This window comes from Haliotis asinina, chromosome 12 (genome assembly GCF_037392515.1).
Source record: "Haliotis asinina isolate JCU_RB_2024 chromosome 12, JCU_Hal_asi_v2, whole genome shotgun sequence".
Classification (NCBI taxonomy): domain Eukaryota; kingdom Metazoa; phylum Mollusca; class Gastropoda; order Lepetellida; family Haliotidae; genus Haliotis; species Haliotis asinina.
The window spans coordinates 53,753,700-53,767,219 of record NC_090291.1 but is presented as its reverse complement, the minus strand read 5'-3'; the positions used below and the strand labels follow the sequence as shown (position 1 = coordinate 53,767,219).

Here is a 13,520-nt window from a genome sequence, read left to right as displayed (position 1 = left end):
AGCAATCGACAAGGCAGGTGGGTGCGGTACACTGAAGTGTCCTGCCTTGTCTAGATATATTGTACCGTGAAGCGTTTTCAATCGGGGGTCATTTCAAAAATTCATATTAAAAAAAAATATCTTCGCAATGACACCAGAGCCTGTGGGTGCAATGGCTTGGGCATATTATGGCGGGGGCACAAAACAGTTTGTTATTGGATTACACGATGCAATGGTTTGCTTGAGACAGGTCATAGTACTTGACAATGTCGGATTCTCATGGTCTGCATACATGCTGCTGTATACTCACTGGGGACCACAGTGTTCTTAATCTCGGCACGGACAGCTCTCTCCAGGTTGTTGGTGATGGTTTGACTGACGGATTGCGTTACTGTGGTCTGCAGCCTCTCCTGTTCCTGGCGATGTCGGCCTTCTGTGCGGGTCATCACATCTTGTAATGTCTGAGGTGCACTTGTTAAAGATAGATACATTCAAGCAATGATGACAATTAAATCATCTCGAAAGTCAGTCACTGAATTCCATTTTCTCCAACAATATTTGCATGGTATAAACTTGATATTAATACCATGGCGTTCACAATATTCACAATACGGCACTTCCTTACCACGGATATCTCTGATAGCCTTCACTTTGGTAGGTTGCAGAAAATATTCACTGCAACACCATGAATATCTCTAATACCTTTAACTTTTGATGGTATTACCAAGTTACATTATATATAGTCTGGTTCATAATTATTGAGAATTTTTCTTCTTACTTTGAGCTATCCTAACACCTCAACTGATTCACTGATACTTAAAACTAAGTAATGGTATAAGGGAGGTAACTCATCTTGGCCTACTGAGTATAGTACAATTAGAGTTACCTCCCCTGAATTTGTAGCAGACGTCATTTTCCTCAGCACTGTCAACAATGTCTGCTGAAGATAAAAGAAGGTTGATTTTTGAGTTGTGTAATCAAGGAATTGATGATGTAAATACATTGGCAGAGAGAACAGGAACTCCTCTTTCTTCTGTGTATAGGATTAGGAAGAATTTTAAAGAGGGAAAGGATTTTGGTCACTAGAAAGGAGTAGGGAGACCCACAAAATTGGACTTCTCAGATCGCGTCCGGCTGGGAATTTTAGCGTCTAAAAAGCAAAGGGCAAGCATCTCCAACATCAGGTATGAAATGATAGAAAGGGGATCAACAGTTGTATCAAAATCTACAGTTAGAAGAAATTTGATTGATTTTGGATGGGAGGAAAAGACTGGAATTCCTTCTCCTCTCATGAAACAAGAACATAAAGACAGGCGTGTTGAGTGGTGTTTGGCACATGAAAACTTTGACTGGGAAAATGTGATTTTTACTGATGAAAGCTCAATATGGGTATATCCCAATAATGTGAAAATATGGACAAAGTCTGCTTCAGCACCGTTGTATCGACGACCTAAATACAGCCCAAAGTTTCATGTGTGGGGAGGGATATCCTTATTAGGAACGACCCCGCTGTGTGTGTTTGAGGGAAATGTGACAAGTCAACGCTACACTAACATATTAGATAATTTTCTCCTTCCAAGTGCACATGTGTTTTATGGAAATGACTTTTATGGAAATTTTGCAGCAAGATAATGATCCTAAACACACCGCAAAACATGCCAAGCAGTGGTTTCAGGAGAAAAATGTGACTGCATTACCATTTCCTGCATATAGTCCTGACTTAAATCCCATTGAGAACATTTGGGGGATGATGAAGGAATGTGTGAATCAAAAGGGGTTGACAAAAATTGAAGACATGAAGAGAGAAGTGGTCCGATACTGGGACCGCATAACTCATGAGACACTAACCTCTCTGATAGGAAGTATGCCTACCCGTCTTAGACTGTGCCGTGAAGCTCAAGGAGACTTGATAAAATATTAAATTGTTACCTACACAACATGAAAAGGTCAGTTCACTTTCACAATACATTCAATTTTATCTGATTTGTTCTCGTTTAATAATATGAAATGCTTAGCTATTCTCAATAATTTTGAACCATACTGTAACTTTACTTCCATGCAAGTCTGTACAAAACTGAATGCTCTATCCACTATCTTAGTGTTTCGATATGCAACTATCCTGTATTGAAGACTGATCTGAAGGATATTCTGCCTGCCCAAGTGCTGAGTGAGAACGCGCTCTATGCGTGACGTCATGACGTCCTCGATCCTCTGCATCTGTTCCTGCAGCCCCGGCTGCGTGGCGGCCACCTGCTGCAGCCGCCACTGTTCCTCCTTCTGCTGCTGCAGCTCCAGCTGCTGCTCATGTTGCCGTGCAATCTGCTGCTGTAGCTCCGCGATGTGCATCTGCTGCGCTTGCAGCAGCGACGTCAAGTCCTGCACGTTCTTCTGTAGCTGTAGCAGGGAGGAGACACATTGTTAGTGAGGGACAGTTGTGCAGTCTCTCCAGAGTATAACTGTATTCACTGTAATAAGCATGCTGACAAATGGGACACCTACAACAGTCGTGTTTTCCTTGTCAGGAATCGATGGTGATTAACTTCAACGAGACTGTTCCAACAACTGTTCTCTTCGGTACAGATTCTTGTCAAGCATTGCCAATCAAACTGACCCTTCTACACGGATTGTTTCTTAAACCAGTTAGCACTACACACAAGAAATACAGATTCCTGTGCCTAACTTTAAAAACTTTTTGTCATAGTAGAGGGTGATCATAAAGATTACTTATTACTGATTAGTATAGGAGATCAAGGACAGCTTACTGAAGCAGAGTGCTCAACATTGCAAATGCTGCAGCTGCGAAAGATCTTTGATAGATGCTTTTTGGAGCATTACTCTGTTGTCTAATTGTCTAACAATTCTGACAATATGGAAGTCTTGTTATATAGTTTTAGCTATCACATGCAACTATAACTTTTAATTTTGTTAAATAATCACATATTTGCTCTCAGCGCTCATGGCACCTTTCCTTAACAGACCAGGACCTGTTGTTGTTAATTTTAATTTTACCAGATAAATCCCAATACATTTGTTGAGGTTGTGAGAGAGGTTGTGCGGAAAATGAAGTCAGGTGATAGTGGAGTAGACAAACTGAGAAATCAGTTGTCTAATGCAGTACTAAGTAATAACATAACAACAGCTGGTAAATAATGAAGTCCAGACCAGAAAGCCTGTGACTAACATTCCGTATGTTATGAGACCTCACAAACTACAATATCACGGTGTCTGAGTATCTGGTAAATATTAGCTGCCTCTCACTTCAATCAGTAGTGTGCTCAGTACACAATAGGCCCTGTTGTGGTCACACAGTGTACCAATACTCAGTCTACAGTACATTCCAGTCACTCACCTCTCTCATCGACTCCCGATCTGCACCCCCTCGAATAGGCCCCGAAACAGACTCGCTAAAAACACAAAAACATGTTCATCTTCAACCTGCTCAATTTGGTCAGAACTTATTTGAGTTCATTCCCAGCTAAAATGACAGTAACCTGAGACTGTTTCATGTAAATCCTGACTACAGTCAGTGATATACAACAGTTGTATTACCTTGCTCCATATGCAGACCGTGGCGACTGCTTTACTTTGCTGATTCTCTCAGCTAATCTTGGAGACATTCTGAAACAAGAGCTACTTACAAGTTTGCATGACAAAACACAGAGATCAACACAGACACTGAATATATCTTTATAGGAGCTAAGGATGCAAATGCTTGCATCATGTACCATTGTCATACAAAGCTAACATGTAACTCAGTTATGAGTGAGTGTGGGGAATCGAATCCAGGTCTTCAGCGTGATAAGCAATGTTTTAAGCAGTGGGCCCCCTTTTGATTAAACGAATCTGCAGTCCATTCATTCTCATCAAAGTTTCACTAACAAGGCCCCCTTACAAGGCTCTCCTACAAGGCTCTCCCAATAAGGCTCCCCTACAAGGTTCTTCTACCAAAGCTCTCCCACAGAGTACTCCTACAAGTCTACACTACATGGCCCCCTACAAGGCTCTACCACAGGGATTTTCTACAAGGCTCTACCACAAGGCTCTCCTACAAGACTCCCTACATGGCTCTCCCAACAAGGCTCACAAGGCTCTTGAACAAGCTCTCCTACCAAGCTTCCAAACAAGGCTCCCTACAAGGCTCTCCTTCTAGGCTCCCCACAAGGCTCTCCTAAAAGGTTCCCCCACAAGGCTCTCATTCAAGGCTCTACCATGAGACTCCCTACAAGGCTCCCCAACAACAGCCACTCATGCTGTAATTCAGGAACCTACATCTATGGACTTACCTATTCTGCTGCTGGTCCTCCTCGCTGCCCTCCTCCACAACCTCGATTTCCTCTTCAATCTCTGCCTCATCATCGCCATCATCACCTTCTTCTTCATCATCGTCATCATCATCATCCTGGGTCTCCTCCCTTGAGCTAAGGTAAACAGTGTTTCTGTGTATGGTTACATCGAAAATGAATTTCTCCATTAACCTGGGGGAGCCAACTGCAAACCTTAGGCAGATGAACTGCACGAAGATCAGACAACAAATTGCTAAGAAGCATGTGCAAATATTATGCACTGGATGAGCTGCATTTTACTGTAACGTTTTGTTAAGAATTCGCCAAGTTTCACTGATTTTCATCATTTACTGAACTCATGACGATCTTTTTAACATGAATTTGCTTTACAATAATACATCAATTCATGTATAAATAGAATGGAATATTTTGCAAAATCTAGTCTAGAACTGTTGACTGAAGTTACTGGCTACATTTCCACTAGTGAGTCTACACTTTTGATGGGTTTTATGTAGATATTACTAAACAAGTGTCTGTAAGGTACGATTTATCTTGTAAACAAATTGTTCCAAAATGTATTTAACAAGCATTATCATGCGTCGGAGGAATATCTTAAAAGCAATGACGTGTAGATTAACCGTTCGTGTACATTTTCGACTGAATAGAAAGGACTTGTGTCACTATTTGCACTCATGAACCCTTGCAAACGTTCCATATTACACACTGTTTCTTTGCTTCTGACTGTCATGGGTAAATCTGATAACGATGGAATCACATAGTAGGTTGAAGCAGAAAGTGGATCCTTATCGAAATAATCATCACGTTTAGCAGCGGAAAATGCCATCCACCAGTTCATCAAAGAAACAGTCATTTAATTGATGTATTGTTAAAAGTTTGTATATTTTCACTACATTCATAGTCACATATTTTGAACTTATTTTATTCATAATGAATACAATAAATTTGTATGAGTTGGCATCTCTGAGTATATTGTCCTCAACTTTAAATTAGGAACCTAGGTGAGCTACAGGGCAATGATTGCCAATCTACTATGTGTACATGAAAGACACAATGCAGTTTCCTATCACAAGGGTGTTGATGGTGCCTGAAGTCTGGTCTTATTAATTCATCATATACAGACACCCCTCGTCATAACACGGGTCTTGGGGTCCACGGATGACCCCTCCTTCGTTATTAGACATCCGCGTTATAGTACCTATTACATAATGTGGAACAAAGGCCAAGTAAGATCGTATTTTCCAAGGACATAACAAAATTGCTATTTCATGAATTGTGCCCAGTCAAAAATATATCATATCGTTGAAGGTGAAAATAAACAAACTTGAAAATGGAAACATATATATGTACAGGAAACTTACAACCAAAAATCACTAGACATCATAATTTAATTGTTGTTCCTGTCACGCTACCTGTTATTAAAGACGTATATTCGCGTGAATATACGTCTTTGCTGTTATTCAACTACGCCGGAAATAGCGATCAGCTGTGCACAGATGTTTTGGTCTAATGTACCGGAGATTCATCTAAAAACGATCCGATAATATTACATCAAACAACTTCTATTCCATTATCAGAATATTTTACATACTACGCAGTTACTGTAACAGATTATTTTACATTGCTTTCTGGTTAGTATACATTGTATGTTTTCTGCAACCATATTTAACATAACAATGAACGTTACCAGTCTGGATACATTTTACGTAGGAGACAGTTTGACAAGTCACAGCTGACTTCCCCTGGTACTTGCAACTGTGTTGCCGATTTAGGTGTTGAAAATGATTTCAATGAGTAAATAACGCGGGTCTCGGAGTCTACGGATTATGAGACTGTTGGTGATTGCTAAGAATCATGTGAAACTGGTGCTATCGCGGTAGGCGCTAAAAACGGACCCTCAAGAATGTGGTAAGCGGAAGTTGTATGCGTATGGAATGAGGTAATGCCATTCTCTTATGGTGTTTCGGTTGTTTCTATCAACAGTTAATAAATAAAATTGGGACTGAATTTAATCAAATAAAATGTGTTTTCTGACACCATACGTTCTTGGATGACTGTGTTTTAACGCGCTAGAGCGCGCTGTGTTTCATCACAGCAAACATTGTTAGTACTCCTCGTGCGTCTTAACTCGACAGATAGCATGTCTTGTCTTTCATAATTTACTACTACGATGTTATGATTATTATTGAGAAAACCCTGCATGTTTTAAGCAATTGAAACACAATGGATATGTATGATAAACACTGTCAGTTGCCATTCGCACTGAATTTCACTAGTTCATGTAATTTATAAGAGCGCAACAGCAGATTTGTTGATGAGCTATTTTCGATTTCGTGAAGGGGTGTGATCGCAATTCAACTTTTTTAATGGAAGCCACAGATTACCCCGCGGTTTAACCAAATCCGCGGTATCGCGAAGCGCCTCATTGCCATGGATGACTGTATACCCATAACAAAAACCGGACATCTTACTTCATACAGAGAGAAAACCTAAAGTAAAGGGTAAGTATTTGTCAGAACTTACCTGTTGTCTCGCAAAACAGCCTCCGATGACAGGTTCTGGTTAACTCCAGGTACATCTGGTGGTTTCGGCCAGGCACGAGGGACATGTATGTCCTCTCCAGTAGTCTCCCCTTCCTGGAACTCTTCAGCATCACCTCCTTCCTCCTCAGCAGCAACATAACTCTCACCTGATACAAAAAACCATAAATTATACAAAATATGTCAAACACAAAAATATACGATATATCAAACAATAACAGCCAGACTTTATCTTAAAGACTTTGAACAAAGAAGAAATCTTTGAAATACTGTTTAAGTGATCCTTCAAGATGGACTTTTTCGTATCAAGAGTAGAAGGGATTCAATGTAATTTCAGTTGCCAGATATTTTCCAACACCCAATGTATCCCAATAAATGAAAACACAAAGTAATAAAAATTCTATTAAACATAAAGATTAAAGAATAATGATCTCAAAATTGACAATTTTTTCAAAAGCTCACCCAAAACATGCAACTTATGTGTTGAACAACTTCATCTCCTCCACACGTTCAAGTAAAATCTGGTGCAAGCTACACTTACTACAGCCCATAATGATGACACTGTTTGACTCAGACTTCAACTTCAATACTACAGAACTATTCAGTTCTAGGCAACACACAAGGCCGTTCAGTAGTAACAACTGCTTTACCTAATACTTCAGCCACCTCCTGGTCATTCTCATCGTAGTCGGTGCGGTGCCTGACCTCTGGTTGGCCAGAAGGAGGGGGAACGATCTCGCTCACGTCAAACCTTCCCGTGCTGGACTGGCTATCCAGTGACCGGTTGGACGTCCCTCCCTGTGTTTACAAGAGAGCATAATTTGATATGTGAGAAACAATAACATGTCTGTCTTCCATAGCATCTAAACAGTCTACCAGTTATGCAGTCCGAATCAAATGGCCACAACTTTGTTCTCAGAAACAAGTCTCAGTATTTTCATATGGACCAATATTTCTGCACTTTCTAGATGGAAGAGAAAATTCAGACTTCCGATAAGTGGCTGAAGTCACATGTGCATGCAGACAGCTGAAATTTCCAATTGGACAAGTAATATGCCACTTTCTTGACCATTCTTGGTTGATCACTGGCTGGGGGAAAAAGAATTTGTGTTAACTGAATGGCAGGTGAACAACCTGCACGGTACCAGTAACTCTATTGTACTACAAGAAGAAGTTAAGAAGCAGTCAGTGACCTCTCTCAAACACCCCTCTCATATAAAAATACCAATGCAATATAACATACAGTGAAGTTAAAAGAACAAGATATATTTCAGTGATCGACTCAGCTGTGAACCATATTGTCTTATACAAATTGTCCTACCTGTGTGAAGAAATCATCCAGCACCTCTTGTGCTGAATGATTGAGAGCATCCCCCTTCTCTGATTCTGGTCCCCTCTTGGGCGTGGCAAGTTCCTCTTCCTCCACTGAGTCTATGGGAGGGAGTGGCATGTTTGTGGGTGTCACGTCTTGAGACTGGGCGTCCCCCTTGGACGAAGGTGTGTGGGCAATATTACTGCCAGGAGACATGACTGTCCTGTCACCAGATGCTGAGCTCCGTGGGGTGTAGATCTCATCATTCATGGGGGTGACGTGAGTGAAACTACTGGTACTAGAACCACTGCCTCGCACATGATCCATCGTTCCACTGCCTCGAACATGTTCCAAAGAGTTCTGCACTGACACTGTTTTGTTGCTGGAAATAACAGTCATGGAATTTGCATGATTGGACGAGTAAGGTTTTACACCACTTTTAGCAGTATTCAGGGAGTGGGGTGAGTGGGGGTAGGGGGTGTTAGAGCAGAGCAGAGAGGTGTCGAGGGGCAGCAGAGTCAGAGTTGAAGCATTGTCTTAGCACTGTTGCGAACATGCTGATTTTGGATACAGATATATCACGATCAAACTTCTTGGTGTGGAAGAAAAGCTTCAAATCTCAAACGCTAACCTGTTAGACACATATGGCCATACTCGAAAAATAATTAGGCCAAATGAGATTTGAATCCACAGTTTCCTGGCATGTCTAAGAGACAGAATTCAGCAAAGTGAATTGCCATCCTTTGCACAGTCAGCCATGCCCCCTGTCCACATAACATTCAAACAGGAGCACAATGGGACATGACATGATGGCATGATAACATGATTACCTGACATGACATGCTGGCAAGAGTGAGAGAATGAGTGAGTTTAGTTTTATGTCACAATCAGCAACATTCCACCTATATGGCAGCTGTCTGTAAGTGATCGAGTCTGGACCAGACAAACCAGTGATCAACAGCATGGGCATTAATCTGCGCAATTGGGAACCGATCATGTGTGAACCAAGCCAGTGAGCCTGACCACCCAATCCTGTTAGTCGCCACTTAGTAGACAAGCATAGTCGATTTGTGTGGAAAGCATGGGTTGCTGAAGAATATTTTATTTACACAGGATCTTCACAGGTCACATGTGGCATGATGGCATGAAGACAAGATAGCATGATAACATGACATGATGGCATGACTATATGATGGCATGGCAGGATATGATGGCACCATGATATGATAGCATAGCATGATGACATGGTGCCATGATCGCATGACTACATGACATGACATGATATGATGTCATATCACATGACGACATGGGGATATGATGGTATGATGACTTGACAACATGGCATGACGACATGGCATGAATGACGACACTGCATGAAGACGACACCATAACGGCATGACTATATGATGGTATGGCATGATAACATGGTGCATGATGCCATGACGATAGGACATGACATGGCATGGCAACATGATGGCATGAAGACATAAAGGCATGACATGATGACTGAGGGTATGACTATATGAAATGATGGCATGAAGACATGCTGACATGATGACATGAGAGCATGATGATATGATGATATCCAAGCCACTACGTCATTTCAGTTGCCTCATACAAGAAGCATGGGTTACTGGGAAGTATTTCTACCCTGAAAAACAAAGCCATGGACTCTTATACTGGTTTAAGGGCATAAAGATTACTTACTTTGGACTTGGGCTGGTAAATGCATCAGGTGTGAGAAGCACTGGGTTGGAGTTGTCATGGATGGCGGAGGAGCTGCTACCGTGGCTCTCAGGTAGACTCTGCTCTACACTCATACTGATGTCAGACAAGGCATCACGCAAACCTGCAACAGGACACACTTGGTATATATCTCTCACTCATGGAAGGTGGAATACACTATTTTGAACACTGTACATCCATGTGGTGTAGAGGTTTAATTTCCTACCTGTCTCATCATGAGAAATGGAGCTGACGGAGGGTGTGGAGGGGGGCGGCACAGAAGATTCTGGTTTGTAGCGGATCAGCAACTCCTGCAGAGCTCTACAGAGATAAATAGATTCAACAGTCAGTGAGTGATGGAATGTTGTCTCTGGCAGTCAACGATAACCTCACTGCTACAACTATAGCACTGCAGTCTTGAAGTGACTGAGTAATGAGAATTAACTGTTGTTTAGGACAGAAAATAAACATGGGTGTAAATGAGGAAGAAGTAAGTTTTGTTTCATACAGTGGGCCGACAATACAGGTGATATGACAGAAACCTTCAAATAATCAAGTCTGGACCAACTCTAATAAGCAGTGGATGTAAGTGACCAACTCTAATAAGCAGTGGGATGTAAGTGACCAACTCAGTATTTCTGACTCACTTTGAATGAACTGCATAGAGTCTTAACTGAACGCCTGTAGTAGTCTCCTCTGGCCTGTGGAGGCGGTTGATGTCGTCTGTGGTGTCGCCATCAAGGTCCCCTGGGTTCACAATCAACAATCAATCTTCAACAAACACTAGGAAGCCACATATGTGACACCACATCAAACACGTTGGATCACAAACTTAACTGAACCACGTGATCCATTTGTATATATCTTCCAACCAAAACATGCTTTCAGGACCAATGTTACCTTGCAATAACCACTAGCATGAGACATGGTAAGAACAAGTAGCTCCTTCAAACAATGTCTAAGAAGCTTCTCAGAACAATTCTAACTCAAACAGAGACCAAAAGACTAATACGCAGCTAGACATGCACACAAACCTGTGGTTATTTCATCCAGATGGGAGTCATTTGGGGATTTCTTCAGCTTCTTGGTGCTGGCATCTAGGATGGCATAACTCAGACAGGGCTGGGCAAGCAGGAACTCTGACACAGAGCTGACATGTGCTGTGGTTGAAGTGCCCTCCTGGTGGATTTGTAATACGTACAGCATCTGAAAAATAAGGGTCAAAATACATGTGACAGAGTGGTTGAGTGTAAATGAATGCATGATCTTAAATGAACCACCTGTATCCTGTCCATACACATCAAAAGTCCCTTCATAAACCCTTATATAATGGACTGCTGTAGATGAAATTACTGCCCAGCAAAAGCTTTCTTCCAGTGCCAGGAAAGCTCAGCTGACAGAGCAGACACAACAATGTTCTTTAGTCGTAACGTTCAACTTGTGCTATAGACCTGCAGATCAAGATCCTCCTTAAATTTCAGGACACAAAGATGCAAAACGAAGGTAACAACTGTAATTGACCAGATATAAGGTGACAGTTTAAAGTGCAAGGACTCTCACCTTCCGCATCCTGTCTGACAGCACCAGGTACCTCGCACCTAGATCCAGGCCTGCCTTCAAGGACACGTCGGCAAGGGCACCAACTTCCATGTTCGGTGGGTTCACGAATCTGTCAGTGACAAAATGTCCAGTGTTGTCTGTTTATATTGTTTATTGTTCATCATTTTTACCTTATACATGTCAACAGAAAGACTTTTTGACATTGGGAGTATACATTACTAGTAATATTTGTAGTTTTTGTTCATATTTCTAATCACCAGATAATATTAAAGTATTAGTAATAGTCTGCTTATATGGTGTTCATATCCATCTCATTATCTGTTGACGTACATTACTTTCCCTTGTTATAGGACACTATCATACATTCCGCATACAACTAAACACTCACATTGCCAGCATATCCTCATTTTACAGCTGGGTGAACTGAGACAATGTGGGTCTTAGTGTTTTTCCATGGATACTACGCGAATGTGCCCACCTCAGGATCTGAACCTTGGTGCCTCAACCCATCAAACCTAAGCCTTCAGCATGATACTTTCTTGATAAGCAGACATCTCACCACTGCCATATTCTGCAGTATTGTGCTAATGTGACATGTTAAGTACGTTCATCTGTCACTAAAATTCCATCTATTGAGAATCATTAAAAAATAACCAGGGACTTCACTTTACAATTGTCAAGAAAGTCCAAATCCAATGTAAAGATACAAGATTGATCTCACAAAACACTGAAGGATTTATCAAATGTCAAAGTTCTGCAAACTAGTTATCAAGTGACCTGATCAATCAGAACAATACAAGCATCCCAAGGCAGAAATGTGTTAAACAGATGTGTGACTCCCACTGTGCAGCAAATCCTTGGAACTAGTCCTACTGAAGGGACACTACTCTAGCTACCAACCTGATTGTCTGTAGACAGTTCCACGACTCACAGCTCCATATCTTTAGCTCTTGGTTTTGATTGGCTCCTGTCACTGCGTACTTCCAAAACTGGGCACTGCAAACATGAAACTTACAGGTGTCCACTTCAAAAATTCTAAAATGACCAAAAAACTTGAAGGAAAGAAAGTCATCAGGCAGGCAGCTGAATTTGTATGGCCCCTGGTCAACTCTTGTACTACTAGTAATTTGTCCCAAAAGAATCCTATCAGTTTTTCATGTTTTATCTGAAAATTACAATCATGGCACACTGATGTGTTTGTTATTTGATAATGGAACTAACTCAGGTCAGAGCTGACTGACTGCAACATAAACTCCGTTATTTCATGTGCAACTAAGACAGAAACACCTTCACTGCATCTCTGTAAAGTTCCAATGATGAATGGAGTGTAAATCTAACATCTAACAAGACTTGTAACTGTGGAAGATAACACTTTCTAGGTAACAAAGTAACACTGTATTTTACCGTGCATAAGTCAACAACCTAACTTGACCCTTAAAATCAGTGTCAAAATGGTACGTTTTGTACATAGCCAACACCCCACGATGGGTCTCTGCAAACTCTGGCAGTTAGTCATGTAAAACCCAAGAATGGATGATGAGAATAGTATCTTATAATTATTCAAGAAACCAGTGTTTGTTTTCCTTTTTATATCAACAATTACAGAGATGCTAACCCTGAATCAAATGAAAGCAGAGCTATGTAAATCAGAGTTTTTACAGACAAATCGGAGAGTGGATTTTGTGTTTAAAAATTGGAGTGGTTGGCATCTCTGCAATAATGCACTGACCTATTTAATACTGTAATCCAGAAGACTGAATGAGCATATATTCGACAGAATTATAAACTATATTTCCCCTATGTTATTACAGAAAACATTTCTCAGACACAAGTTTCATCAACATTTCCTAACAGGACACGGAAGACTTGAAAAATACTTTAAAAAATGTATCTCATAGATGAGCCAACTCCCTTCTACAGATCACTTGTTTTTTTTCTAAACGTTCAGCTTATCTATAATAATATACTGTAACTACTCACTCTGCGCTAAGGTTCTTGTGATCATCCAGGAAGAAGAGACATGACATCGGCTTGCCATCGTGAGGTTTCCACTGGTGCAGACACCTGTCACAGAGCAGTCCAGGTAAACAGATCTGGTCAAAC

General features: G+C 41.0%; 2 protein-coding genes across 3 annotated transcripts in view; both read right to left on the bottom strand.

The window, feature by feature from the left end:
• Positions 1-7,015, bottom strand: part of LOC137258492 (RNA-binding protein 39-like) — a 378,418-nt gene extending 371,403 nt beyond the window's left edge. The window contains exon 1 of the mRNA XM_067796184.1: positions 7,010-7,015. The gene's annotated coding sequence lies outside the window, so the exon portion shown is untranslated. The remainder of the gene's footprint in view (positions 1-7,009) is intronic.
• LOC137258483 (enhancer of mRNA-decapping protein 4-like) overlaps positions 1-13,520 on the bottom strand; it is a 39,994-nt gene that overhangs the window by 9,457 nt on the left and 17,017 nt on the right. For both annotated transcript variants that reach the window (XM_067796168.1, XM_067796169.1), the window contains exons 10-24: positions 13,398-13,481; positions 12,318-12,413; positions 11,418-11,526; positions 10,892-11,063; positions 10,505-10,604; positions 10,084-10,178; positions 9,840-9,981; positions 8,142-8,514; positions 7,471-7,618; positions 6,804-6,969; positions 4,263-4,397; positions 3,529-3,597; positions 3,329-3,383; positions 2,127-2,373; positions 290-445 (exon numbers count right to left, since the gene is read on the bottom strand). In XM_067796168.1, the coding sequence (XP_067652269.1) occupies positions 290-445; positions 2,127-2,373; positions 3,329-3,383; positions 3,529-3,597; positions 4,263-4,397; positions 6,804-6,969; positions 7,471-7,618; positions 8,142-8,514; positions 9,840-9,981; positions 10,084-10,178; positions 10,505-10,604; positions 10,892-11,063; positions 11,418-11,526; positions 12,318-12,413; positions 13,398-13,481 (2,147 nt within the window). The remainder of the gene's footprint in view (positions 1-289; positions 446-2,126; positions 2,374-3,328; positions 3,384-3,528; positions 3,598-4,262; positions 4,398-6,803; positions 6,970-7,470; positions 7,619-8,141; positions 8,515-9,839; positions 9,982-10,083; positions 10,179-10,504; positions 10,605-10,891; positions 11,064-11,417; positions 11,527-12,317; positions 12,414-13,397; positions 13,482-13,520) is intronic.